The 23,353-nt window shown below is 51.6% G+C and overlaps 1 protein-coding gene across 2 annotated transcripts; it reads right to left on the reverse strand.

Annotated features, from left to right (window-relative positions):
- Positions 1-9,939: 9,939 nt before the first annotated feature.
- Positions 9,940-23,337, reverse strand: PTGER3 (prostaglandin E receptor 3). Of its 2 annotated transcripts, XR_012776655.1 has the most exons (3): positions 22,161-23,337; positions 12,250-13,220; positions 9,940-11,158 (listed from the first exon to the last, which is right to left on the reverse strand). XR_012776655.1 is itself a non-coding variant. In XM_075508992.1 (2 exons), exons 1-2 carry the CDS (start codon positions 22,992-22,994, stop codon positions 12,933-12,935), a joined length of 1,122 nt encoding a protein of 373 aa, XP_075365107.1. In that variant the 5' UTR covers positions 22,995-23,337; the 3' UTR covers positions 9,940-12,932. The 2 variants fall into 2 exon arrangements, 1 of the variants encoding a protein (XP_075365107.1); XM_075508992.1 differs by having other exon boundaries at positions 9,940-13,220.
- Between the last annotated feature and the right edge of the window lie 16 nt (positions 23,338-23,353).

Genomic DNA, 23,353 nt, shown 5'->3' on the forward strand with positions numbered 1-23,353 from the left:
GTTGAAGATGCGGTAATGCGCCTTCAGATGCGCCGCGGTAGCGCAGCACCGCGCTGCGGGGCTTTGCGGAGACTGAACTGGCCCGTGGGTCGATGACCCATGGGCTGGTGCCCACCTCGGGGGGTCGGGAAGAGCAGGAGCCCTGCAAAGGTGGGACTTGGGTGTTTCTGGAGGACGCCTCTCGCTCCTCATCCTTTAGCTTCAGAGGGGCTTTTTCTTTTTTGTTTTTGTTTCAATCTCAGGACGCTGCCCGCCCGCCCCTGCGCGGGAGACCTCACCGCGGGTCCAGCAGCCCTAAGGGTCCCCTGCCGCGCCGGTGGCACCTGGGGCTGGGCACCGCCGGCAGCTGCCTCCGCAAACACAACGTCCTTCTGCGGTCCATGAGTACGTGCCCTGCTCCGTCACCTTCGGGGAGGGCACGGCAGCCTTGGCAGAGGACAGAAAGGACAATAAGTTCTTGCCCTTCATAATGTAAATTTATCTGGAGGTTTAACCTGCCGGGCTGCTTTATCGCCGCTCTGAGCGTGACGTGGGCTGGCACTGCCAGCAACGCGGACTGCTTCTGAAGCCAGTGGCCTGCCAAGTTAAAAGGACGTTCTTCAGCGAAGCGGAGATCGTTTTATTATTATTATGGTTTGGATAAAACATTGTCATTAAAAGGCTCCAGTTGAAGTTTGTCACGGTGGAAGTAATGAGGATTTCTTCTGCTGCGCTGGCTCGGGAGATGACCGACTGCGGGGATGGCTGACGGAGGAAACGCTGCGCTTGGAGAGAACAGTAATGTGCAGAGTCCGGAGCCTCGTCTCATCCTCCCGTCAAGGGCCTTCAAAAGATCAGGAGCAGCAGCACGAAAGGGATAGGAGGGGGAGAAACCTGATTATTCTGAGGCTAAATCATTTATTTTCAGAGCGTTTCGACGCATCCAGTCCCTGTGAATTAGTGACTCTCCCCCTCTTCATTAGACCCGAGGTAATAGCACAGGTTTAACAGAAAGACGAGCAGCTTTTGAAGCCCAGAAAGGGCAGCGAGGTGGTTTAGTGCGAGGGCCTGGCGAACGCGGCAGCAGGGGCTTTCCCTGTCCTCTTCCGAGGAAGAGTCACGATTTGACGGCTCCGGGAGATGGAAGCTCTGCCACGTCTGGCGGGTTTAGTCTAAGGCCACGTTCGCTGTTTTGCGTACATAGCCCCTAAATTGTAACTTGAAACTCCCTGGTTTTAGTCTTGAGCCACTGAACCTTGTTGCACTTTATTCTGCTAAATGAGATGCCCCACAAAAAGCTGATATTTCCGTGCCTTCGTGACATTTACGTACCATAAAAGGGGCTAATATTTCAAAGATCCCTTGAGTTTTAAAGATCTTAAGTACCGGTATTTAAAGGTTTCAGATCCCTTACGCCTGAGCTGCAGGAGCCGGCTCTCCCCGGGGAAGAGAGCAGCCGGCCGCTGCCTGCCGGTGCCGGGGAAGGGCTGGGGGAGGCTGTGGTCCAGGCGGGTGGAAGCGTCACCAGCCCTGGGGTGAGGTCCTGGGGGGGGTCAGCTCCGCGGCACGGTGACTTCCCACCCCGTGCTGTCACCCGCGGGACGCGGGCTTCATCCCGGCTCCAGTGGACCGTCTCCCTGGTCTCGGGCTGTCGCGCAGCACGTAGCCGTGAAGCCTGGTCCAGACCCACGGACGGGCGAGCTCCCTCGCGGGGGGCCTGGAGGCGTTCGCGCGTGGCACGGCTCTCGTGGTGGGACAGGCGGGCTGCGACCTCTCCCTAAGCTGGCAGGACGGGACAACACCTTGCCCAAATGTGGGCAAAGGCTTTCTAGGCACGTTAAAGCCTGTTCACGTTCAGAGCCAGTGAATTGCAAATACATCGGGCAAAATCCAACTGACTCCAACCTGTCATATAAACCGCAAATTGTTGGGAGTTACGTCTTCGCACTATAAAGTCACTCTAAAACGGGGTGTGTACTTCTTTTCATCTGCAAGCCCAAGAGCCTTTATAAATGCTGAAGTTCTTTTTCCTAATGGATGTGTGTAATAACCGTGGCTCCCCTCCATGCAAACAGCCTGTACGTTGGAGGGTGGACAAGGTTTGTTAAACCAGTATGTTTACAAAAAGTCATAATAGCTGGGGTTTCTATCCTTTGCTACAATTTATTATCAAAACAAAGCGGCCCAAAATATAAATACATTGCCTTTAATAAAATGCGTTTGAACATATTTAACATATTTTACATTCAAAGCGGTTGCTTCACGTTTTGCAGTGGACCAAAGCGAGGGATGAATTTCTGCGCATCCCCGGCATCGGGGCCCGCTGAGACTGCTCTGTGCTTTAAGGCGATGCCGGCAGGGACAAGCCTGGATGAACTCAGAATTAATTCTCCTTTTGACTTCATTCCTGAAAAATTTGAACTGTTCAGAGGGAAACCAGAGCTTGATGAAGCCGGCCAGCGGACTGCCACTGGCTGGGGTCAACCAGATGGCTTGGCTGTGGATGCACCGCTTGGCTGCGGGTTCACTACGGGGTGAACCGCAAATCACCCGTCCAAGGTCCCGCTCTGCTACCCCTTCAGAGCAGCCTGCCTGCCCGCGAGCTGCCTGCTTCAAGCTGCCTGCCCATGAGCTGCCTGCTTCGAGCTGCCTGCCCATGAGCTGCCTGCTTCGAGCTGCCTGCTGCCAGCTGCCTGCTTCAAGCTGCCTGCCCATGAGCTGCCTGCTTCGAGCTGCCTGCCCGAGAGCTGCCTGCTGTGAGCTGCCTGCTTCGAGCTGCCTGCCCATGAGCTGCCTGCCGTGAGCTGCCTGCTTCAAGCTGCCTGCCCATGAGCTGCCTGCTTCGAGCTGCCTGCCTGTGAGCTGCCTGCTGTGAGCTGCCTGCTTCAAGCTGCCTGCCCATGAGCTGCCTGCTTCGAGCTGCCTGCCCGTGAGCTGCCTGCTGTGAGCTGCCTGCTTCGAGCTGCCTGCCCATGAGCTGCCTGCCATGAGCTGCCTGCTTCGAGCTGCCTGCCCATGAGCTGCCTGCCGTGAGCTGCCTGCTGCGAGCTGCCTGCCCATGAGCTGCCTGCTGTGAGCTGCCTGCTTCGAGCTGCCTGCCCATGAGCTGCCTGCTGTGAGCTGCCTGCTTCGAGCTGCCTGCCCATGAGCTGCCTGCTGTGAGCTGCCTGCTGCGAGCTGCCTGCCCATGAGCTGCCTGCTGCGAGCTGCCTGCTGCTGCTGCTCTTGCCGTGCCCTGGGACGGCGCGGGCTGCTGAGAGATGCCGAAGCGAGGATGCTGATGCTCTGCATTTTCACAGGCAACGCTGGGGAAAGGCAGGAGCGCAAGAGGCAGGACGCAGGGGCACAGCCCCTGCCAGCCCTGCGAGCGCTCGTGCGGCCAGGGCTCTTTCTCTTTAACGTGCCTGGGATAGCCCTGTGGCCCTGGCACGCCAGCAGGTCTCTTTGTAAAGCCCACAAGCAGTTAAATCCTGACAGAAATGGAAAATTTGTCTTTGCACTTCCCAGGAAGAATGGAAACACCGAGGAAAACGGAGCGTGGAGGTGTTTGGCTACAAGATACCCAGCATTAGTTCTGCAGCGTGTGCAGCCCGGGAGCAGGATAACCAGCAAGCAAATGCTCAGTTTTGATGGCAGCGGTGCTGGGGAAGGGCTGAATTCGGCCCCGCAGCGAGCACCGACAGTTCCCCGGGCTGCGGGGCGTACTGCTGCCCGGCGCCGGGGGAGTAACTCACCGCTGCTTGCTGAAGCCGGGACAAGCTCTGACCTTTTCAGCCCAGCCCCCGGCGTGGTGCTCACCGCAGTGCCCACGCTTCCGCCGAGAAAAACCTGGGAAACCATAAAAGTAGCAGCCGGTTAATTTATAACCTGTTGTTCGCAAGTGAAATGGCTGCAGATTAATAATGCACAGAAAGGAGCTGGGACTCAGCCGGCCATCTCAAAGCAGGAATCTCAGGACCATTAATTCCAGCGAGCTACCTGGTGACTTGAGTCCCCATAAATCGGCGCCAATCCGCAGGACACAGCCTGTAAATACCTTTCCGGTCCTGTCGCTCTTGCCAACCGTTTTTGGATAAGATCCACCAGCCCCAAGCTTGCTGGACACGAGAAGCCTGTGCATTGCAAGCTGTTGTTTCACGAGCTGAGCTTGGGTTATTGCTTATTTGAAAGTCCTCAGGGATTCCTGGGTGCTGGCAGGCAGCTGAGGGATGGCTCCTTCTCCCTTTGCAGCCCCGGCGGCAGACATTCCTTCCTTTCCCCCTCGCACGCAGCCCGTGGGAGCTGGGAGCTCCCACCTTGTCGTGTCCGTGTAACGCAGCTGCCCCGGCCCTCGCTGTGGTGGAAATCCCGCTCGGCCACCACAAGAAGCTCCTGCTGGGTCCAGGGAACCTCTTCACTGAACACCTGAGCACGGAAGAAGCTGCCCCACGGAAGCTGGCTTGGTTTGCAGTTGGGATTAGATAGGAGCAAGTGCAGTAGCGCGCTAGTGTATCTGGGCGGCGCACGGCTAGGCATGCGTATATATATGAAATAAAGAGGCATTGCCCGCATTGGCCATCAGCCAAGCTCCGATCCCAGGGCTGGCGAAGCCCAGCACTACTGGAGGGAGCTGGGGAACGTCCTGGGCACCGGGGGCTCGGAGGACCGGAGGCCCAAGGGTCGCTGCGAGCCAGGGCAACGCCTCAGTCCTTCAGGGAAAGCGGCCTTGGGTGCACGGCTCATGCAGGCAACTCATCCCTGGTCCCAAATCTTTTACTGCCTTGGCGTGATCTAAAATACTTCGCTGAATGCACAGCATCTTACCTGCAGGCAGCCAGATGCTCCCGCTCCTGACAGATCAGCCCACCCCTAAGGCCGTTTTGTCGATGTCTCTGGTAACCCAGTGTCACGCGTTTATTTGAAAATTGTTATCTTCCGCCTTTGTCGCTGTGTTTATAGTTTGTCAAAACAGTATTCTTAAAATACTCACTTCCACGTCATGAAAAATACAGCCATTGCATTCGATTTTTTTAACTGTATTGGGGGAATCCGTTAAACCAAAACGGGGCAGCGCCTGCGCGCCGAGAGCCGGGACGTGCCCCCCGTGAGCCCGGGCAGCAGCTCTGACTCTGCAGGGAGCCTCACGATGGAGGAAGCACATGGAAAACCACCCCCGGCTTCCCCGGGGCTTGCTGGCCCCACTGGGCAGAGCGCCGGGGGACGTGCCCGGGGGCAGCGTGGCCGGGGGTCTGGGGCCGAAGTGAGCTGGTGGGGAGGGCTGTGCTCAGGGTCAGCTCTTCCTCCGGGTGAAAACTTCACCAAGGGAGCCCGAGCAGGGTTTGAGCCTGTGAAACACACTTCACATCCCGCCAAAGTTCCTGCAACTCTGGGCAGAGACTTGTGCATCTTGACAAGGCTGTTTGTCCTCGCAGAGCGTGCTTTCGGGGAGCTTTCTGCTGTCTCTGGGCAACCGGACCTATCGGCTTGTTGTTCTTCCTGCTGTTGTTCAAGATAAAATAGATTTGCTTTCTGTGGTTCACAGCCATGTTTCACATTTCATTTCACAGCCTTTAATGCTCTCTTGCATTCTGCTTTTTTTTTAACATAGTTTCTTTGTTGTTTGGGTTTTTTTTTAGCTGATATCAAATTAGCTGATTAAAAAACCCTTAAAATTAGACGGTCTGCGGGTCCGAGCCTGGGTGGCGAGGGGTTTCTTCCAGCGCGTGTGGGACTCGCGCCGAGAGCGGAGCTGCAGCAAGGCTGGGCGCGTTGGAAAGCCCATCCCTGGGCGGGAGGGACAGGAGCCGTGCCAAAGGGACGCGCGTGGCCGTCTCAGCAGGGACGGTTTATCTGATGCCAGGGTTCCGTATCTAAATTCTCCGGAGGAGCCCGTGTGCGGCAGTGGGAGGGCTGCTGAGGGCAGCTGCTGCCTCCCTCTCCCAGCACCATCTCCGGCAGCTCCGGCCGCCAGCGCCGCTCCCTCGCACCTCACCGTCGGGCTGGTCTCACCCTGCTGCTGTGCTGGTGCCGCGGCCGAAGCCCTGAGCCGGCCCCGAGGCAGCACAGCGGAGACCCGGCATCGCCCCACCGCTCCCCTGGGGATCCCCTTGGTTTTTACGCACGCTCGCCTTTCCGTGACTAACGGGGCTGGGTATGAGTCAGCCCCCGTTTTGCGCTGCCCTCTTCTCCTACCGATTTAGAAACAGGCTCCTTCTTTCTGTATTCTGCTAAAAACTCACACTTCGAGCCAGAGGCCAAGCACTGCGGGTGCCCCGGTGACCTTCTGGTGCCACAGACCCAGCTCTGCCCCCAGCCACGCTGCCCCGCAGCCCCGCATCACAGCGAGGGATGGCACCCGGCTCCAGTCCCCGCGTCTGATGCTGCGGGCAGCCCTGCCAGCCCTGCCAGCGACCGGACCCCAGATCTTCCCGCTTACCGAGCTGCTACCCTTAACTGATAAGCCAGAAGGAGAAAACTGGAACTAAGCAAAATAAATGGTTAAATAAAATGGTGGTGACCATCGCAGGAGAGGTCTCGTGCTCAACTGCTGTTGCCTTTACAAGCCTTCAGACTTTGACCAGCGTGCTATGAAGTTTCTATCCGAAATTATTTAATGTTATCTACAAGCGTCAGGTGAATGAAAAAAGCATAATTTGGGGTTTGTTACTCTTGCTGTACAAAGCTTATGTTTTAATTCAGAGAATGTGGCCATTAGCAGGGCATGTCCAAGGTATCTGAGGTTTTACTTCAGCACATTGAGCCAGTTCGGGTGCCTGACACCTCCTCCTCGCCAGTTTTGTCTTGCTCTTTTGGGGAGTGATTCATGCTTTACCACTGAGCATTATTCAGCTTCCTTGTTCTCCCACCGTGCAGCAAACACACACATCCATTTCTCACAATTACTTTACGTGCAAGATTTGGGCCTCCTTTTACATCCTTGTTTTGCAAATAAACATCTTGGGTAACGCTGCGTCCGTGCAACCTGCTTGCTTTCAAATTCACGTGCTCAGAGCGGTAGTGATCAGCGCTGAGATCAGCGATCGATGCGTTTAAGCCCGTTTGCGAGGGCGCGAGAGGCACGCTGCCGCTCACGCTGGGATCACAGGTTGCTCTGGCTCTGCTAAGCCGGGCTGAGGTTTCAGTGCAGCGGGTGCCCGTTGTTGAGGTGAGGGGTGGCTGCCGAAGGGAGGAAGCTGAAGACAAGGGCAGCAGACACCCCGATGCCTGGGGCCTGGCCGAGATCCTGTGGGACCCCCAGGCCCCAGCTGCACCGCTCTGGGGGTGCAGGGCTCGGGGAAACCAGCCCAAGGTGCTTTCACCGGGGCAGCTCGACCAGCGTTGTGGCACCGACCGTCGGGCACCGACCGTCGGTGTGCGTGGCTGGCACAGAACGAGCCCGCCGGCTGGGCGCTGCTGACGTGGCCACGTGCGCAAGCACCGAGCACCCGCCTTGCTGCCGGCAGGGACCCGGCCCCGTCCGCCCTCGGAGGCACCGCTCTGCCCGCGGGGCGCGGCGAAGCCCGGGCTTCGTGCACAGCCACTGGGATGTCCCGGGCTCCTGAAGCCCTGGGTTTGCTCCGCACGTGCCTCTCTGGCTGCCGGCAGACCACGAGTGCCCGTTATCTTCGTTTGCTCTCTCCTGATAGGACCCGACATGGGGCCACAGAGCGACCGACACGTGACGCTGCGAAGTGACCGCAGCCCAAACCACCGTGCTCGGTACCGCTGCGGCCCTGCACGGCTCTTCGGGTATGTCGCAAGAGACGTTCTGTCCGTAATTTGGCTTCGGTCAGGTTGGTACAAAGAGCGTTCCTTTTTATGTTGAGGCATCCACGTATGAAGTTGTTCATGCTCCCTTCTGGTGCCCCAAAAGTGGAAGATTTCAACACAGTAATCACTGCTGGTTGCCCGCTGCTCACATTTGCACGCTGATAGGTAAAAATCAAGCGATGGTGAGTATTTCCAGTTCTGCAGTGACACGCTAGCTTGAGAAAATGTAAATAAAGGTGCTTTTGCTATTGTTAGCTGCAGAGCACTGATTTCAAGGGTTCCCTCAGCCTGGGACTGTTGACATTAACTCCTGCACCCGGCGGCTCAGGCTCTGCCCCAGCCGCAGGAGAGGTTTACACGATAAACGGGCTTCTGCCCCGGGGCACCCGCCCCCGGGACACCTCAGTAAGTCCTTTACGAAGGACTCCTGCTTCCAGGAGAATCTCCTTTCAGGACAGTAGCCAAGAAAAGCTGTAATTTGAAAGATGAGCTTCGCTGGGTGTCTCTCCTCCGTGTATTAGCCAGTGGCCGTTTCTCTGGGGTGCCAGTCCACACCGAAACGTGGTACCACCGCATGGCAACCGCTATAAATCCGTCGAGCAGTAAGGGAACAGGCAGGGCATTCGAAATAAGGGAAAATTGCATATAGTCATTTGCTGTTTCTCTTCTGAAGGTCATTTAGCTTGGGAGAAATACACGGTGACATTTCACTGGCTCGCCGGAGCAGCACACCGAGCTCTGTTGTGGTGGTGGGTTGGGTTTGCCCATCCTAACGACGCTCCCAGCACATTAGTGGAGCCGTGGCTCTTCTGTATAAATCTGCTTTAGAAGCTCAAAAAGTTTGTGTTAAAATTACAAAACGTAAAAAAAAAAAAAGGTAAAATAATGTAAAAAAATGTGGGAACACCCTTGGCGAGAGGGGCTGCGGATGGTCACCCACGCGGGCTCTGGCACGAGGGCTCGGCTGAGACGCTTCAGACGCTGGGCCGGGTCTCCGATCCGGGGCTGCGCAGTCCCGGTCCTGCGTGCTTTTCCCACCCAGCGCTCGAGAGGTGTGGGCCTGGCGTACAGCAAGGCGTGGGCTTAAGCGTACAGCGAGGCGTGGGCTTAAGCGTACAGCGAGGGGTGGGCTTAAGCGTACAGCAAGGTGTGGGCTTAAGCGTACAGCGAGGCGTGGGCCTGGCCGTACAGCGAGGCGTGGGCTTGAGCGTACAGCGAGGCGTGGGCCTGGCGTACAGCGAGGCGTGGGCTTGAGCGTACAGCGAGGCATGGGCTTGGCGTACAGCGAGGGGTGGGCTTAAGCGTACAGCGAGGCGTGGGCTTAAGCGTACAGTGAGGTGTGGGCCTGGCGTACAGCGAGGCGTGGGCTTGAGCGTACAGCGAGGCGTGGGCCTGGCGTACAGCGAGGCGTGGGCTTGAGCGTACAGCGAGGCGTGGGCTTGGCGTACAGCAAGGCGTGGGCTTGAGCGTACAGCGAGGGGTGGGCTTAAGCGTACAGCGAGGCGTGGGCTTAAGCGTACAGTGAGGTGTGGGCCTGGCGTACAGCGAGGCGTGGGCTTGAGCGTGCAGCGAGGCGTGGGCTTAAGCGTACAGCGAGGCGTGGGCTTAAGTGTACAGCGAGGCGTGGGCCGTGGGCTTGAGCGTACAGCAAGGTGTGGGCTTGAGCGTACAGCAAGGCGTGGGCTTGGCGTACAGCGAGGCGTGGGCTTAAGCGTACAGCGAGGCGTGGGCCTGGCGTACAGCGAGGCGGGGACTGCAAAGCCTGTACTAGGCAGCAAACCCAACCAGCCTTCCTCAGCGGCGCAGCACGGTTCCCACAGCCGCAGGTCGCTAGCTGGAAGACTGCGCAGATAAAATCTGCTCTGTGTAAGCCTGCCAAGACCTGCTGTACTGTATCAGCAGGTGGTGCTTTTGCAAAACTCACTTAACCATTTATCGGAAGGCCTGTTACTAAGCGCTTTGCGTGTTAGGATCGGCCATGCGCCGTCCCCTGCCGCTTTGCACGCGGCCCACGGGAAGCGGGCAGCGGGGAGGAAGGTGGGCGAGCACCCTGCGGCTCCCCTCGCCACGACAGATCCGCTCAGCGAGCCGTCGCAGCCGGGCGCCGCGGGCTGAGCTTCCACCTGCAGCTCTGCGCAGGGCGCTCGACGTTGTGACGCCGTGTCCCAGGTGAGAGTGATCAAAGGAACGGAGCCGGGTTATTCTGCCGAACTTTTATTCTGACTGATACAACACACGTTGATTTGGTACACGAACAAGCGAGTCTTTAAGGCAAACAATGATCTCAAAGTCGTCTTTCCATACACTCCGGTTTCCATAACATCTTTGACAGAAGTACAACATATTAAAACCAGTATTAGAAAGACTCCTGTAGTGGAATTTAAATACATCACATAAAAGGCATCTTTAAAGAAATGCAACAAAAATACACGACTCAAAACAAGTAACCGGGAAACGAAAGCTTTCATTTACACTAAACTCTTTGAATTAATTTTTGAAAGTGCATTCCTCCAGCCACGTCCCGTTACGGCAGCCACGGCTGGCAAATAGTGCTTAAACTCCTTTTCTGTAAACAAATTAAAAGCAGACATTCTTTCCCATTTTCTGATATTTAAAGTAGCTTCTTCATCTTACCGCACCCAAAGATGGACCGAACTGCCTTTTTCCAGGTATGAAAGTGTCCTATTTCACTAAGAAAAGGCACGGCGTAACAAAATTATTTTAAGCAAACTAACGTGAGACCACCCCTGACACTTAGGAACAACGAGCCCGTGGCCAGTTACTCTAGAACCGAACAAGGGTCCCTTCCCACAGCCGACTCAAGGCAATGTCACGTTTGAGCTGTTCCCTCATTACCACGTGTCTGATTGATTGACCGTGCGCAGGAAAAACCAGCATTCTCCTCGTGCCGCCATAAAAGAGCTGATAAAAGGGGGATTGAGTCCCTCTCCCTTGCAGAACTTCGCCCTCGCTATCCCACTTACGATCCCAGAGCCGGCTGTATGCTCTGTAAGTGCCGCTGCTCAGAAATGTCTTGACAAAGAACGATTCAGCCTAATTGTTAAGGTCATCCCGACATATTTCACAAGCGACTGGGTTTGTTTATTTGTTTTCAAAAGCTAACGTACATAAACTGAACAATACGAATCCTCGGGACAGAAGCACAGGCTTTTTATACTCCAAAATAATTTTTTAAAAGAAGTGAGAATCCTGCAAGGCACTTTTTCAAGGAGAACGAGTAATATTTTTCTTTCACCGTGTTCCCCAAAGTGCTGATTAGTAAATGAGCTGGGGCTAGCAGCACCGTCGACGTGCAGGCACGTGTAGTCGTTACACCCAACGCCGGCTCGCCCACAGTGCAGCAGCTTGCCGGGGCTGCGTGGCTCCGAGCGTGGGGTCCCACAGCCTGAAGGACGCAGTCGACTCGTAACTGAAAAAGGAATTTATGGCATTAAATTGAAGAAGGTGATGAAGCTGACAAAAGAAGGGCAGTACCTTACAAAATGTGCCTCTCTGTGGTTTTAGGCTGGCTCCTGAATCATCAGGACATCATCATCAGACAGACATCAGCTTTTAGGTTGCACTCGAACGCCACTCAGATAAAATTAGATTTATGTAGACAGGGGCTTCTGCTGTCAGATTAATTATTTCTGTTTGATTGATATGAAGATAAGCAATCAGACAACGCAGTAGCAGAACAAGAAAAGTGAGTAGCCAGTTTCTCTTTCAAGCAGTTACTTTTATAGACAAAGGAAGAGAAGTAAAAAGAAAGGTCCTGTGCAAGGAATTCCCAGCAGATGCAGGATTACATTTGCCTTTAAGGCCCCTGAATTAGATACTATATGGCACATAGTATATGGTGTACAACTATATGATGTATTGTATTTTATTGCACTTGCATCTAATTTCACCCAAGAGGCCATGAAACAGGAGACATTAGAGGCCATCATCTACAAAAGGGTGAAGACACCGAGGACAAAATGTAGCCCTTGTAAAGATAAACTTTGGACGTGACACAGAGGGATTAGAACTCAGTTTTCTAATAAAACCTGAAAGTTACCTGGGGGAAAGATCTGCCTAATGCACACTTCTACCCACCCTTTCCAGTCTGCTTTATTTTAAAAATGCCCAAAGCTGCCATATCTCTCAAATTTGTCTTTTTGGAGGAAAGAAGAAATAAACTATTATGGGGTACTATTTTGGCCACTTTGTAGGACATTTTAGTAATGAAGAAGTTTTGAGTGGCATCCCCATTACTTAAAAATCATTTGATGTTCATTTTATTCCTGGACATGTGCATTTCCAACTAAAACAACTCATACGAAAGCAGTATTTTTGGCTTTGTAAACCTTTGCCATTAATCTACAGGAAGAAGAACATTTACTGTCTCTTACAACCTGTTTATCACTCTCTCCATCTGCTCAAAGTAGTTTTATAGTGTGCTTTGCAAACGGCAATTCTTGTTATGCCTGGCTATTTCACAGGCTGCTATTTAAAAAAAAAAAAAATAAGATTTCTCACTTGTGCTGCTTGTCCCAATGCTACATCCTCCTCAGCAGATGAGCTTACTTCAGCATCCACGCAGAATGAGTATTTATCAGGACAAAGCCACGCGTCATGAGACTCGTGCTACCTTCAGCTCTCGAAAGAGAATGAGGCACCATCATGGGTACAACACAACCTTTTCAGTTTTAAGCCACTGAAATCCAAATAAAGTCTCCTAAGTTTGTCTTCCTTTAATTCTTGTATTTTTTGCCCCTTCCTCCCCTTGTTCCTCCAGAAAAAAGGAGAAGGACTCTCTGAAGTAGATAATCTTAGTATTAAAATATATATAGGAGTGGGTCTCTTCAGTAACTTAATCTGTTGAATCTGTTCCAAGTGTCGCCTGATAGGAAAACCATTTTTCTACCTTAATGCAAGAAAATTCCCTCCAAACTCTATTTTAGGCACACAAAATGTCATGTTCTGCAGCTCAGTTATGAATAGCAATAACAACAGAATGCAGAAACAAAACCAAGTCCTTCTGTATTTGAGAATTTTTGGCACATTGGATAAATAATTATTTGGCACTATAAGTCCACTCAGTAATGCCATTTTCAGCTATTCATGCAGACGCTAACATGTTACAGATACCCCAGTTCACAGTAAGACTTGAAACTACTTGTTGGCAAAAGTAGCTTCCATGCAAATGAATCAATGCTCCTTCATGCCGTTGTCCGTCCAATTTCCTCGGACAAGGTGATTGATCTCTCTTTCCAGTCATTGTTAGAGCACTTGGAGACAGCGCTGGCTGCTTGACAGAACTTCTGGAGGAGGATCTTTCTGAGTAGCAGGTAAACCCATGGATCCAGTATCTGGTTTAGTGAGGCCAAACGCACAGCTATCAAGAAGAAATTGCATTCCTTGCGCAGTTCCAAGCTTTGGGCTTCATGGGAGAATCCCTTGCAGGGTTCAAATGATGTGTGGCTGAAGATCATCTTCAGCATCGTTATCTACGGAAAGTTAGGAGGAAGAAGTGATATATGTTAAGAGACTGTTATCTGTATATCACTATATGCAAACTTCCCTAAAGACAAAATCCTGTCAAGAAAGTTTTCTCCTCAAAATTCAAACTGTGATCAGAGCAAATAAGCATTGAGAGAGCAGCTCAGTTTGTGTGTGTGTGTACGATGAGTGATAAACACGATACCTTTCAGCTACCAGCCAGATTTATTTATAGATCTCATGCTAAAACAAGGCAGCACATGCTGCTTCCCTGCTTGAGACGCAACAGAAAGCTGTGCTAAGTCCTACAGATTCAAGACGGCCTTGGCTAGAAAGGGAAATTACTGACCTTGCACAGCTGACTTAAAGGGACTCATTTTATCCTTATCATATTATCACAATTACAAGGAACAGCTGAATAACTCATGATGGGTAGAGCTCTTCAAAATTACGTTACGAACAGTAAATGTCAGAAAAAAGAATTTCAAATACAAAAATGTCTTCTTTTTTTTAAAGCTAAGATGTTTTATTCTCTGACTTCTAAATTTTAGAATTTGATTGTAAGGTAAACTATTCTGCTTATGAACTGAGCCAAATTAAAAGAAAAGGGTTAATAAAGGTGTTTTGGGCTAGGAGTCAAGAAAACACCTGAAGTCGACAGAAAAAAAATCTTTGTCTTTTGTCAAAAGCCACAGGCTGCATTTTGTGTTAACCTGACCTATATTTCCTCCTTTCCCCTCTCCGTTCAGCTCCCCCAGTGACCAGAGTGATATATTTAGGAATCTGTTTCCCACAGCATCTGAACTGGCATGACCGAGAGACACTATTTACACTGCAAAATGTTTCACACAAGCAGAAGTTTCCGTAACAGATGTCTCCCATACCTCACAGCATGGATCAGCAAGCTCTGGCCTGGGAGCTAAAAGCTACATGCAGGATGATTTTTTGGGGATAAAGTGCCATCAGGCATGGTAGCACCTTGATTTACAATACTTGTTACGCAGCATCGGGCTATCGGGGTCCTGCCGTGGGCATTACGTGGATGGCACATGTCAGAACACAAGCACTGGTCAGCAACAGTCACTCATTTATTCAGAAAAGCCAAAGAAGAGGCAGCTTTGGTTAGTACTTTCGCCTCCAAATCGGTACTTTAAGGTAATTTTATCACTCGTACTTCAAAGTGTCAGCGAAGATAACATGCTGTCAGTACGGTACAGGCAGCAGGGAGGACCCATTTTTCTTATGGGTTGCTACAAGGCTTCTAATCTTTAAGAGCCTTATAAACTGAAGACTGCACTATAATGATTCAATCAACTAAAATAACAATACTTAGTGCGGCCTCATTTTCCAAATTAAGACATAAACTTGCTTTACAGCTATCAATGCCTTGAAACACAAGGACAGCTTTCCTCTCACGTTACAGACTGGAACGGTGACACACTGCCGAGGGCTGCGACGGGCCGCACGGAAAACCTCTGACTGCAGAGGAACCCAGCCTGGGAGCTGCAGATCTCCAGCCACAGGAGCACTGGTTTTGTTACCAGGCTGCTGCTTATTCAGCTAAAAACGGTGAGAAGCTTTTGTTTGCTTGTTTGTTTGTTTTGTTAAACTGGTGAGAGAGCTCATCAGAGCTGGTGTTCTGATGCTCTCATATACTAATATATAACCATGGGAAATAATGAATCACATTTTGAAAGATGTCAGATAGATATGATTTTCCATGGTTTAATCGGTATCTGTTGTCTAGTTTTCTCCTGAGCTTTCTGTTGCAACTACAGCTGCTTAAAAATCTATCACTTCAGAGGCTTTTAGTTGCTTCTCTACAGAAAAGCTACATTAGATTTTGTATTGCGATGTTTTTTTCCAGGAGCCCATAAACACAGGGATCAAAACGTCTTCCAAGCAGGCACTTGCCATGCAACTTGCTGCCAAAGGACATGCGTCCCAGCTGTATAACGGGGAAAATTCCTGTGCTCTTACACCTGGCTGTGGTGCACAATGAGGCTCTCGGGTGCTTTAGAGCAAGGAAAAAGGCAGAGCTGATGTGAGGACGGGGCACGCTTCACAATGCACGTCAGGTCCCTGCCTTCTCGCTGGGCGCGGGGTCCTACCGCGGACTGAAGCCGGGCAGCGGGAAGTGACCTGACACCTGGGAAGGCGGGGGTAGGGCCTGAGTGCTACACCCTGTACTCCCAGGACAGGGCTACTGAATGCCTAACTTCTCCTGGACAGGCCCTTTTTTTGCTTGCAAATCCCTTCTGGGCACGACTTGCAGATCTTGACTGTCTGAATTTACTGTCTGGAAATCCTGCAGTAGGTCCACACATTTTGATGTGTCTACTGTGTATGTCAAGGAGATGGATACCTACGCACAGTGGCTCTGATGCACGTCTGATTTGCTGCCTTTGCAAAGGTCAGTGGTACCATACACTAAATAAACTGGCAGCCAGTCCTGAAAACGCAGGGAACAGCCCGAGGGACGAGACTCGCAGTCAATTATTCACAACCCTGTCCAACTGCTTGACTACAGCCTTTTGAAAGAACCAAGACAATCCGCACCAGCAGCAACACAAGCCGAGTGATCCCAGCCAAGGTTTTCCCATAGAAGGCTGTCTTCAGAGTGGAGTGTCACCCAGAAAGGGCACATCTGGAGTGCTGCTGTCCCCACAGACTGGGACAGTCAGAGCAAGACTGACCAGGAGCAGAGGCTACGGGGGAGGATTTTTCCATTCAAAGGGATATTCTGGGTGCCAGATCAATAACCATGTGTTGACCTTGGAAAGACTTAGATGAGTCCGGAAGGCAGGGCAGCTCAGACAGCAGAGTAGAACTGTTTTTGTTTCTTTAAATAGAAGCAGTTGAGGATTCCATCATTTAATTTAAATAAAAATGAAAATAAGTAACCACTGGTAGAGCTTTTTAAAAATACAGATAGATACAGATCCACACCACATGGAACAGCCACTTGTGCACCAGACCCACACAACCACAACCCTACCACTTCCTCTGCCACCTCCAGCTGTTTAGGACACGGCCACTGTCACTGTCACAGCTCGGTCTACGCTGCCTGCAGCATCTGCCTCCTGTGCCCACCAGAGTCCAGCACAGCCCCCCTCCTGATGGGACGGCAGCGTTACCATGCCGTAAAGCGTAGCAGCATTATATGAATGTGCTGTGCCCACATTACAGCCAATGGAAACCACACTGCATTTGGCATTCCCAGTATTCGGATGACTTCCAGATCAGCTCTTCTAGCTCTTCCGCTGGGAACTCTGCAATGACCCTTGTTTTGCAGACCTTGTTGTCTTGTTCTTTTGTTAGTGAACCCATGGAGCAACAAAAATATCAGGCTAATAAAATACATTTCCCAAGCAGACAACTGCTGCTTATTTTTGTTTTCATTACATAATATTCCTTTACTGGAACATTTGTTGGATCAACAATTGCTCTACTGGAAATTGTATTTATTTGATATCCTTAGAGGTTGTTTGTCATGGCCCATACTGGTCTTCCAAAGGAATTAAAAGAAAAACTGCAAAATGTAGAGGAACAACATCAGGTAGAATAAAGTCAATGGAACTACACAATTCATGCCAATTAAAAATTTGGCTCAAAATGCATATAGTAATATAGTTGATAATGGTATTTATTCAATTGGAGTAGATAAAACTTTACTGTTATCACTGAATGTAGTTTTATAATAACATCAAACCTCCACTGCTCTGGTTTCAAACTTACAACCAAAGACAAGATGCGTTTTGTGAGATATCTTTACAGTGTTTTGAATGAAGTTGGACTGTAGTACGCAAGAACTTTTCAGGGTTGTTTCCTAGGCTCCCCAGCTGGCAACCCTCACTGTGATATATTGCCACTAGCTTAACTTCACATGGGCAGCCTGCGTTACCTCAGGGACTCCCAGGCAGCTTACCATTACATTGCAAAGATTTTAGAATGAACTTCCATTGCAGTTAGGAGGGAAAAAAAAAAAAAAAGACAAAAACTTTCCCAAAGATAATTTTTCCAGTTTTACAAACTATGTTGGAAACTGCTGCTATCTGCAGCAAAAGATGAAGAATAAAACAGTTGATGTGCTTAAAGGTGCATATTTTTCAGCCAAGCAAGAGCTGAGTAGCTGGTCTGGAACGTGGGGTAAGAATCTGACGGGAAACTCCTAGTCCCAGATTGCAAAATCTTTTCTTGAGATAGCTTCCAAAAAACCAAACATGTTTTCTATGCATCATGAAGACAGGAGGACTCATCCTCTTACACTGCTTCTCCTCTCCCATTAGCCCTAATCTGTTGCTTAATTTTCTCACACATAAAGCAGCGAGCCGTAGAAGGAACAGAGCATTCTCCTGATGAAATACAAATAGTGGCTGTGGTGAGTGAACCATGGAAAGCCACAATGGAGAGGATATGAATTGTCCTTGTAATGACTACCAATACCTATAGTCATGTACCATCTTGTTTTAAAATCAAAACTGTAATTTTGTCTCATTAAATTTTTAGGACTCTCTTCCACCGCCTATGCTGAAGCTGAGGCACAATGAAAGACTTCAGTTTGAGCAGTTTAAATGCCATTTTGGGGTCTGCTTGTGGACTCCTGAAGGAGAACTTCCCACTGCCTAGCATGGACGTGGATTTCTTTTTTAAAGTAGAAATACTGCCTGTTGCAGGCAAAGCTAAGACAAGTCCAGCCAACTAGACTACAGAGGGGCACGGCTGGCATCCGCACCACCTTAACCGTGGTTCACCCCCTCACTGTAGCTGCTCATCCATCAGACTGACGGTAATCCAGAAGGGATCGAATTTATATGGCACCTGACGATCTACCTTTATTAGCAACCTTCTTGCAGGAGGGCAATGCAACACCTCCTGGTGTGCACGGCCCACAGACGTATCAATATGTCTTGGGAAGAACTGCTTCTCAGAGCCGGCTCCGCATGAAGGCCGCGCTGCTTTCTGCACCGCACATCCCCTGCGCAGGCAGCACTGCGTGCACTGCTGTCTCATCTGCCACCCCACAGGACGCTCGCCGGCAGAGCAACCTCAAGCAAATCACTTCTCCGTTCCTGAGAAACATATGTTAGTGAAATCATTTGCAGTCCTCTTGGAGAATTACTGGAGAAGGCTGGGGATTTTAATCAGAACACGTTTACAGAAGGATAATAATGCAGGGAACGATGACAGGTCCCATCGAAGTCTAGTGGGCTTCCAAGAAATGTGGTCTAATTTGTACCACTTGGTTGTGACCAAGTGGCCCATTTCTTACCCAGAGAAATACAGTCCAGCAAAATGCAGGTTTTTGCCTGTAGGAGGTCCACAGGCCTTCCGGGCCAGCATGGCCAAACTGAAATGATCAGGACGCTGGGACAGTTTTGAAACAGGCGGCTGTTTCAGCTTCGGATGGAAGCAGAGCATTAGCGGGAAGAGTTACTGGTTCAGAGAAAAGGAGCCATCTATTTTCCTTGCAGCTCAGTGATATCACTGTCTTTTTTTCTAAGTGAAGGTGCTTTGTGTAACTATGTTTTGCACAAGTGAAAATATTACAAAATAATGTTTTTAATAAAAATACCTGTAAAGGACAATGTATTTAATGTCTGTCTGACAGAAGGGTTAAGGAGAAGAAGTATTTTAATAGGAAAAGCAGCAGAATACCAGAGCATTTTGGCTTTAAATAGCCTTGAAACAAGTCTGAGTGAATAATTTTGTAGCCTGGAGCTCCAAAAGAATTATGAGAATTCCAGTTTGTGCTGCACCGGCGTTTCTGTGCAATCAAGGAATAGCTTCCTCTGTTTTACCTCAGACTCATTTCAATCTGCTGTCAGTTTAGTTCAATGGCTATGCTCCACAGCTGAGCACCAAAATAAATAGAAGATTAGCGTGAACTGGAAACCACTTATGATAAAGCAGTATCTTATTTAAGTGGAGTGTTTTCCCAGGTTCTCCATGCTGAATTCGAGTAAGATCCTGAGCGCACAACAAAAGGAGACAATGCCTGCATTATGTATGCACTTCCGCTCTTCTACCAAATCCAGCATAAATCAAGAAAAGGCGGGACGCCTCATTAAGCTGTGTACAGCACAGATACTATCGTCAGAAGTTTCACTTTTCTGTTAAATCTCATTTGATTTTCTCATTTTCATCAACAGATCAAGTCTAAAAATACTGTCTGTGTAAAAGGGCATTGTTTACCTAAATGTAATAGTTGTCAGAATCCGTTAGTTCTCCGTTATAAAACTCAGATTTCTTTTTTTAAAAAACCAAAAGTCTCCTCTGAAAATCCCTGGATTCCTGTTCCAACTACATTTCTTACAACTGCTAAATGATGCAGCTATCAGTTAAGTGAGTTCTACAATCTGGCTTTCACTGAGAATGCACTTGCATTACTCCATGGTGACTCTTCCAAAAATCTGTCCTCTTATTCCTAATTTGTACTTTGTAGTTGTACAGAAAACATTGAAGTGTGTGTATAAATATGCTTCCATAGTCATGACTCTTGATTTCAAGAATACAAAGACTGGAGAATATGCTGACTAGCCAGATGAGTTTTGCAGAACTCCACAGAACAAGTTATATGCTTTCAAGTGCTGCTGCCGCACAGGGAAGTGAACTGTTCACAAATTCGCTCTGGATTACGGCTGTGTCACCCAGGGAGGCAGCAGTCCTCCACACGATCGCAGAACGCATGCAAAGCGTTGCCAACCAGTATCTCTTCAACTGGCCCTGCCTTTGACTCGGAGCGTCAGGCTCCTCGCCCGGGAGTCAGTTCACCTTCCGTGGCCAAGCTCCGAGAAGCCCTGCTCTCTCCTACCAGCTCCCCGAGCGTTCTCTGGAGGTGTCAGCGTTCTTTACGGCAGGCTCTCTGGCCGGGGCTCTGCTCCATTAACTCACCCCATTAACACTTCCCACAGATCCATTCAGTAGAGCGGGGGCAGCTTTATCAGTTTGACTTCTGTTAAATCTGCAAAAACGCCACGGGAAGCAAACCACCAAGAGGCATCCCTGCATCCTCCCTGATTTCTCTGAGTACTCAGGTTCTGAAGGAAGAGAAAAAGCGTCCCTCATCTCAGGGATTTTCTCTCGAGGCTACAAGGCTGGTTAGACCCTCAGGTGCAATAGCTCCATGGCCCCTGGGCTGGTCGAGGGAGCAGCACGGGTCCTGCCGCCTTGGCTGCGGAGGGCAGGGCAGAACCCACGTCCCAACGGAAAGACTACAAAAGCAAGGGCTGAGAGGCAAACATACTTCCTTCATTTAATAAATGCCTTCTAATTTTTTCATCTGTTTAATTATGGACAAGCATGCAACAGTTAACTTTGGTAAAATAAAGAAATCCTAGTGTCTCCCCTTGGGACTTAACTGCACACGTCAGCGGGACAGCGGGACGTGCCACAGCAATGGAAGCAGCTAGCCAAGGTGTCTGTGGCTGCAGGCGATCCCTGCACGGAGACACAGAAACAGTGGCGGGGCAGTCTCCTGGTTTAACTTACCAAATCTAACCTTCTTTGGGGTTTGAGGAGCAGAACTTCATTCCTTGCTCTCAAGTTCTCATTTTCAGTGCGGTTTCATATTTTACTTTCGTCACAAGCTGTTAACGATCTCTAGAAAGTGAACTTATAGCCTCTGACTTACTTTGGGGTGGGGTTATTTTGGAGATTTGGTGGAATTTTAATTAATTTACAAGGATAACATTACTTCAATTAATTTGTTTTCTATTTTTACCTCATCCCCATCAGCCATTAGCTTTGTCAGGCATTCCTCTCGTCACAGCCCCATTTACAAGAGCTCAAGCTCTCTGTGCACCAGAAGGAAGAAAAATCCTTCTCTGGCCATAATGTACCTTTCAAATAACTCCAAAATTACCATAGCTAGCTTCAGCCCTTTCCTGTTTATGGATCCCAAGTACAAAACTTTCCAAAAACCACACTGTCCTCTGACAGCAGAACAAGCTGGCCTTTTTAGATGGGGTACCGGGCTCCTGGGTGTGCCCTGGTCCCACATGGCAGAAAGAGACGTGGATTCAGCCTCCTCCACTCCCAAATCATGGGGAAGGGTTTACCCCAGTTTGACAAGAAAGAAAGGACATAAGTGAGGAATAGCAAAATAGGGGAAAGAAATGCAAGGGTCCTTTAAAAAAACAGGAACAAAAAGCCCTGAACACTGCCATAAATAAGATACAGTGAGCGATCTGCTGAAAACCAGAGGGCACTCGCAAAGTCACAAGTCGTACCTTTTCTCATAAAGCATTGAAGTAAGTTTTGCTACAAGGTGGGAGCAAATAAAAAATCGTAAATGGCTCTTTCCCATGCGCACAGGGCTCCATCACGGTCAGGGCTCGATAAACTTCCTCACAGCTTCCCCCAAATGAGGAACAAGCAGGTTCTGGCTCCCCTTGTCCTGTCACATTCAGACCCCTATGGTGCTGGCAAGCAGGTACAACGTGCCGGGCAGGGGTACAGCATGCCCATCCTGCCGCTGGAGCCCGCTGCCCGCGCCAGCCTCTCCCCCTCCCCTCTAAATCTGCCCGTTGTCTGCCTGGTGCCCGTGGCTCTGCACCACGAGCGCTGCCGACTTCAGCGTCCTGCTCCCAGACCCACGGTCTCCTCGCGTCCTGCCTTTCTCCTCTGTACAAGACCCTTGTTTTCCTCAAGGTCCTCCTTTTGACTCCAGTTCCTTTGTCTAATTTTTCCAAATACGCTGCGCTTTGGCTATCCTCTTGGACCTCTCCCAGCTTCCCTCCTACCAGCTCTCCACACCTGACATCCCCCAGGCTCTGTCCCTGTCCCCGCTTTCTTTCCTCAGAGGCCGTTCATGGCTTCACTGTCCATGAGGAACCCGAACCGCCGGTGCCTCCCACCCCGCCCAGGCCACGCTGCCTCCTGCCCTAGGGGAGGGAGGGAGGGAGGAGGCCTGGGCTTACCCCACGGCGGGCGGCGAGGCGACCTACCAGCAGCGGTGACCAGCAGGCCGAGAGGACACACATGATCCCCAAGAGCTGGATCAGTGTCTCGATGGCGATTCGCCCCCACTGCTTGCTGGAGCGCGACACAGTCGCTTTGGTCCGACAACGAGACACCAAAGCCTCGATGGTGGCCAGGTTGCACACCACCGTCACCATGAGGGAGAGGAGCCCCAGGATGGCGAAGGTGGAGGCGAAGAAGAGGCTCCCGGTGAGCTGGCTGTCGCCGGTGCTGATGAAGCACCAGGTGCCGGGCCACTGCAGCGTGTACTGGCCCAGGCCGGCGATGGGCAGGAGGGCGAAGGCGAACACGGCCAGCCAGATGCCGAGCAGCACCGTCTTCGTCACCCGCGTCTTCATGTGGCTGGCGTACCAGTGGGGCGCGCGGATGGCCAGCGTCCTCTCCACGGCCATGGCGCTGGCGATGAAGAGCGGGCAGAGGCCGAAGACCGTCATGCTGAAGCCGAAGAAGGCGCAGAGGTGGCACGAGGGGTCGATGGCATCCCAGGCGCGGCCGGACAGGTAGACGGAGATGACGATGGGGCTGGTCAGCAGCTGCCCCAGCAGGTCGGTGAGCGCCAGGGAGCCGATGCACAGCAGGAAGGACCGCTTCCGCCGGCTCTCCTTGGTCCGGTAGCTGCGGGAGACCAGCAGCATGGCCAGGGCATTGCCCACGATGCCCGCGATCATCATGGTCAGCGGGAACGCCACCGAGACGGCGCTGCAGCCCTCCGCCGCCCGCCCCGTCCCGTTGCCCCTCTGCCGCATGGCACCGGCCTCGGTGCCGTTGGGGTCGCCCTGGCAGTGCGGCCAGCGGCTCATCCCGGCGGACTACCGCGGCGGCGGCGGAGGGGCGCCGAGGGGCCGGCCCATGGCGGCGCGGAGCGCTGAGGCGAGGCGCGGCGCCGCCGCTCGGCGCGCAGCGGGCGGGAGCCCTTATAAGGCGGGGGCGGGCGGGCGGGAGGGGGACGGCCCTTCCCGCCCTGAGGGGACGGGAGAGGCGGCCCGGCCCGGCCCGGTACGGCCGCGCACCTCCGCGGAGCCCTCGGCCGCGGGGCCGGGAACGCTGCCGTGCCGCAGAACGGGTCTGGGGCCCCGGCCGCGGCCCGCCGCGGGGATGACTCCCTCAGGCGGCCCGCCGCGACGGGGGCTCCCGGCCCGGCCCCGGCGCGATCGCGGCG

Source organism: Mycteria americana, chromosome 7, assembly GCF_035582795.1.
Source record: "Mycteria americana isolate JAX WOST 10 ecotype Jacksonville Zoo and Gardens chromosome 7, USCA_MyAme_1.0, whole genome shotgun sequence".
Lineage (NCBI taxonomy): Eukaryota > Metazoa > Chordata > Aves > Ciconiiformes > Ciconiidae > Mycteria > Mycteria americana.